This window comes from Hipposideros armiger, unplaced genomic scaffold, assembly GCF_001890085.2.
Source record: "Hipposideros armiger isolate ML-2016 unplaced genomic scaffold, ASM189008v1 scaffold_132, whole genome shotgun sequence".
Classification (NCBI taxonomy): domain Eukaryota; kingdom Metazoa; phylum Chordata; class Mammalia; order Chiroptera; family Hipposideridae; genus Hipposideros; species Hipposideros armiger.
In genome coordinates this window covers 899,630-905,629 of record NW_017731482.1, presented here as the reverse complement: position 1 = coordinate 905,629, position 6,000 = coordinate 899,630, and the positions used below count along the sequence as shown (strand labels likewise).

Sequence of the window (6,000 nt, the reverse complement as noted above, 5' to 3'; positions counted from 1 at the left end):
ACACACACACACACACACACACACACACACACACACACACACTGGCACTTCTGATGTCCTCTACCCTGCCCTTTTTCTCTTTTTCCATAGCACTTAAGACTGTTCATTTATATTTACTCTTTATCTACTGCCTTCTCACACGCTCTTAGAATCTAAGCTCCACAAGGGCAGGGATCTCAGTGTCTGGTGCAGAGTATGTACTCAAGTATTTGTTGAATGGATGAGTTTTAAAAATAGCACTGTCTTTTGACCTAGAAATCTCATTTCTAGAACTGATTCCTGAAGAAATAATCAGAGATGCAGCCAAATATTTGCTTAGGTTGTTCTCATAGCTTATTTATAATAATAAAAATTTGCAAACAACCTAAACATCTAAAAATAGAGTAATGGTTAAATGATTTGATGTAGCTACATAATGGAATATTTTAAAGATATTAAAAATAATGTTTTTAAAGTATGTGTAATTACATGGGAAAATGTTTATAACATTAAAGTGTTATTAGGTAGAATATAAAACTATATGTACCCCTACCTCATACCATATACAAAAATGGATCAGTGATCTAAATATAAGAGCCAAAACCATAAAACTCTTAGAAGGAAAGATAAGGCTAAATCTTCATGACCTCAGATTTGGCAATGGATTCTTAGCTGTACCACCAAAAGCATGAGCACAAAAGGAAAAAAATAAATAAATTGGACTTCATTAAAATTAAAAAATTTTTTGCATCAAAGACATGATCAGGAAAGTGAAAACAACCTATAGAATGGGAGAATGTATTTGCAAATTATCTGATAAGGGTTTATTATCCAGAATATATTTTTAAAAACTCCTATAATTCAGTAACAAACAATCCAGTTAAAAAATAAGCAAATGGGGGTGGCCAGGTGGCTCAGTTGGTTAGAGCACATGCTCTGAACAACAAAGTTGCGGGTTCAATTCCCACATGGGCCAGTGAGTTGCACCCTCTACAACTAGATTGAAGACAACAACTTCAGCTAAGGTGCAGCTGAGCTGCTGGTGGGCTGCCGGATGGCTCAGTTGGTTAGAGCATGTGCTCTGAACAACAGGGTTGCCGGTTCAATTCCCGCATGGGATGGTGGGCTGTGCCCCCCACAATTAGATTGAAAACAGTGACTGGACTTGGAGCTGAGCTGCGCCCTCCACAACTAGATTGAAACAACTACATGACTTGGAGTTGATGGTTCCTGGAAAAACATACTGTTCCCCAATAAAATTTCTTTAAAAAAAAAAATGAGCAAATGTTTTGAACAGACATTTCTCCAAAGAAGATATACAAATGCCAATAAGCACATGAAAAGATGCTCAACATTATTAAGCATTAGGGAAATATAAATCAAAACCACAATGAGATATCACCGCTTTACACATAGTAGGATGTCTATAATAAAAAACAGAAAATAGCAAGTGTTAATGAGGATGTGGAGAAATTAGAACCCTCATGAATTGCTTGTGGGAATGTAAAATGGTACAGCCACTGGGGAAAACAGGTTCATCAAAAAGCAAAACATGGGCCAGCCGAGTGGTGCGTTGGTTAAGAACTGGCTTGGGGTGCCAGAGGGCCCCAGTTCGGATCCCACATATGAGGGTCAGTGACACTACCCTCTGCATCTAAGATGGTGAACGGCAGCTCGACCTGGGGCTGGGATGCAGTGGGTCGCCAGCGACGGCATAGGCTGCAGCGGGCTGCCATAAGCTACTGTGTATAGCCAGCAGCCATCGTGAGCGGCCAGTAGCCGTGGTGAGCAGTCGTCCAGAAGCCGACAACCGATCTGCCTTGCCCGGGAAGAGCGCAATAATGGTGTCAACTTGGGCTAGTGAAGCAACGTCCTCCACAACTAGACTGAAGAACAAAAGGACAGCAACTTGTCTGTTCCCCGTCCCCCAATTCTCCAGCGCTGTTCCCCTCCCCCAATTCCCCAATTAAAAAACAAAACAAAACAAAACATATAATTATCATATGACACAGCAGTGCTGCTCCTGGGTATGTAACCCAAAAGCATTGAAAACAGGACTCAGATACTTGCACTGCAATGTTCATAGCACCAGCATTCACAGTAGCCAAAGGCAGAAACAACCCACATGCCCATCAACAGATGGATGGATAAACAAAATGTGGCATATCCATACAATGGAATATTGTTCAGTCATAAAAAGGAATGAAGGTCTAATACATGCTACAACATAGATGAACCTTGAAAACATTATGTTAAGTGAAAGAAGCCAGACACAAAAGAACAAATAGTGTTTGATTCCACTTATATAAAGTACCCAGCTATATATAAATAAATAAAGGGACCGGCTGAGTGGCTCAGTTGTCTAAGAGCTCGCTCAAGAGTGTGAGCTCTGAGCAACAGCGGTTCGAGTCCCAGCCCGAGCTGAGCCACTGCTGAGCTGCCAACAGGTGGCAGGATGGCCCAGCTAAATAAATAAATAAACAAACAAATAAATAGTACCCAGAATAGGCAAGTTCATAGAGAAAGAAAGTAAATTAAAGGTTAACAAGGGTCTACAGGGAGAGGGAATGGAGAGTTACTGCTTAATGGGTACAGAGTTTATTTGGAGGTGATTAAAAAGTTTTACAGATAGTAGGGATGGTTGCCAACATTGTGGATGCAATTAATGCCATTGAATTGTACACTTAAAATGGTTAAAATCACAAATTTTGTTACATATATTTCACCACAATAAAAAATGTTAAAAATACAAGACACCTGTATAGAATATGCAGTGGTGGGCTGGATCTGGCTGATGTGAGCTCTCTAGAGACAAGTGTATGCATCCCTGCCCAACTACTCATTCAGTAATGTTGGTAGCTTGAAATTGGCCATGGTGGGAGTATTTACATTATGGAACTTGGCAACTGCTACAAAACAGAGCTCCACCACAGTCACCTCAAGCCAGTTGTTAAGTATTTACCAGCACACCACTGCATATATGTATATGAAAGTGCACAGAGAACTGTGGAAGAATAGACGCCAAATTGTTATTACCTCTAGAGAAAAGAGTATTATGGCAGGAATGTAAAAGTAAACTTACACTTTTTACCATACACATTTCTATATGGTTTCAATATTTTTACAGTGAGCATATAGACATATATTTCTTGTATTTTTTTTTTTAATGTTCAGGAAAACGTGCGTGTGTCGGGATTGCGGTGTTGGTGGCTTGTCTCTTGAGCGTATAAAAGCTGGTCACATATATTGTCTGAAATGGCCCATGAAGAGGCTGAAGGCCAAACCTGGCAACTGGATTCTGTTTTCTCAGAAATCTGCTTTTCTTTTTGCCTAACTCAATAGAGCCTTTCTTATCTCTTTGTAGGTTACCCCACAGCCTACCCGGCCGCGGCCCCTGCTTACAATCCCAGCCTGTACCCCACCAATAGCCCCAGCTATGCTCCAGGTAAGGAGAAAGTGGAGATAATAGGGGTGAATGGAATGGGAGGTGGTATCTCTTTGGAAAAACAAACCCACCTGCTGGCCTTTCCCTGTCCTTAATTGCTCTGGGCTCAGCTTGTCCAAGTCTGATTCTCCTGGGAGTTCCCTCTGGGAACTGGAGCAGTTCAGCCTCACTGTGGGGGCAAGAGTAAAATCTCCATTCTAAATACTTGGGGCTTAAGGTGGCCCATCTCTCCTCTGCTGGAATGTTTCAGACATGCACCCTCACAGAACCTTTTCTGCTCTCCCAAACAATGTCCAAATCCGTGCTTTGCTCAGCTGCCCCTGAGGGTGTCACACACACACCCACACCAACCCACTCAGACTTTCTGGGTGTGGAGTTAGAAAAATGAGAGACTTGCCACCAGAGGATAAAGAGCTGATTTTCATTGTGAAGAAAGGAACTTGTTTTTCACAAATATTAATAAAGGCCCAACACTCCTTAGAAAGAGGTTGAAATAGGTTTGGAAATGTTGAAAAAGTTTATTCTAGTTTGGGCTCGGAGCAGTACAGAGGTCTTCCCACTCACTAATCTTAATCCCCACGCTCAACCGGTGCTTGGACACACGAGGGGCAGGAGAAAGAGTGTGGGCTCTGCAGCTAGCCCTGGGTTTGAATCCTGGTTTCTCAGCTCACTGGTTGTGAGGCCTTGGACAAGTTACCTCACCTCTCTGAGAAATGCACCACCTTCCTCAGGGTTGTAGATGGTGTTATGGAAGTTCCTCTTCCTATACTTGTCAAGGATTTATTTGTTGACTGTCCTCCATGCTGGAATAGAAAAAAAGAGAGGATGCCGTCTTTGCCTGAAGTAGCCTACAGTCCATTTGGGAGCTGGCATGTAAACAAATGCCTGACTGTACAGTGGGATGAGTATTGTAAAAGTACATAGGAGGGGAGAGGAAGCAGAGGAGTGAGCAGCAGTCTGCCCGAGGTTGAAAGTGTAGGGGAGGCTTCTCACAGGGCCCAGCAACAGAGACTTGGGGAAGAAGTAGGAGGCGTTCTTTTAAGCACACAAAGACAGCGCTGGGCATTCTAGGCAGAGTAGAGTCTGAGCAAAGGCATGGAGGTGTGAGGACATGACCCTGTGAGGAAGCTAGAAGGGGTGGGAATGCTCGAAGCATTGGAGGGGGAGGACAATAGATGGACCTGAAGTGCAGATATGCAAGGGCCATATTTGGAAAGGCCTTGAATGTCATGAAAATACCCCCATTTCCTTGTTTAGTAATTACTATTCTAAAGTTAGAAAGCTTGAAAAGACCTTAGAGGCCTGTCAGTTCAACCCCTTCTCTGGACAGGGGAAGATGTAGAGAAAAGCAGTATTTTGTCTGACTTACCGAGTGAATCAGCAATAGCATATGGACCAGAACCATTGGCAGATCTTCTGGCTCTTGGTCTAGCGCTTCCCTGGTGCCAATCCAGTACTCTCTACTGTCATTCCCTTTTCCTCTGGGATGCTTAGATGACAGAAAAACATGGACAATGTCAGAAGACCTAGATCTGAGTTGGCACTCGGTCACTTTTTAGGTTAGCAACCTTAAAGTCACCTGAACTCTCTGAACCTCAGCTGCCAGTCTCTGAAGTAGGAATCATACCACAATCATATTACACACACACACACACACACACACACACACACACACACACACACACACACACACACACCATGAAGCTATCTGACAGCCCCCTCTATTTGGGGCGGATGAGAACTATTTTATGTAAATAAGTGACGTTAACCCCTAAAGTATTTACAAAGATGTGTCCACAGACATTTGTTTTGGCTTCGCTATGCCAGAGGCACTCTGGAAGACACTGCAGGTGATTCATACTTGGGGAAGCTGCAGGCATTGCCCCGAAAGAGCTTGTGAGGGGAGTACACAGGCTAAAATCCTATAATGGTATTTCAGCATTAATATTTTATTCTGCGTTTCCTCCAAATCTGTAATAGGCAGAAACAATAAAAGCTACAGAAATGCTCTCTGATAAAATACTTAATCAAATTTGGTAAGTTCTGTCTTAAAAACTGTGGTGGTTTTGATTATCAAGTGTCTCACGATACAGAAATGATTTAAATTGAAATGCTGTGAAAGCTGTGAATGGTCTTGGTAAACTATCAAGTCTAAAACAAAATGAGTCTTTGCAGAAGGTCAGCTAAGGTTAGGAGTGAAGAAGATGCATTGTCTTTCTTGGCAGGAGGCCATCAGCAGTCTTTGTGGAAGCTGAGCCAGTGAGCTGGTGAGGCTGGGTGCACAGAAGTAGACTTAGCCTCTTACAAGAGGCGGGGCCATAGGGAAAGGAGAATAAGAGGGCATTGACTAGAAGGGAAGGTGGAGTTAAAGGAGGGGTTTTAGATATGGCATGGTTAAATACATACTGATGGGAAGGTGCCAGTGGAGAGGACAAGTCAGAGTTGTAGGGGAAGGGGTGCCAGATGGAGCCAGACCTCCAAGACGACTGCAGTGGGATGGCACATCCAGAAGCTTGGCTCTCCTCTTTGTGTGAGGGAGCAGGTAGAGTGGGGTGCCTCACAGGGGAGCAGCTCTT

The 6,000-nt window shown here is 43.1% G+C and overlaps 1 protein-coding gene across 5 annotated transcripts in view; it reads left to right on the top strand.

The window, feature by feature from the left end:
- Positions 1-6,000, top strand: part of FAM168A (family with sequence similarity 168 member A) — a 215,050-nt gene that overhangs the window by 185,539 nt on the left and 23,511 nt on the right. For all 5 annotated transcript variants that reach the window (XM_019649356.1, XM_019649355.1, XM_019649359.1 and 2 more), the window contains one exon: positions 3,344-3,424. In XM_019649356.1, the coding sequence (XP_019504901.1) occupies positions 3,344-3,424 (81 nt within the window). The remainder of the gene's footprint in view (positions 1-3,343; positions 3,425-6,000) is intronic.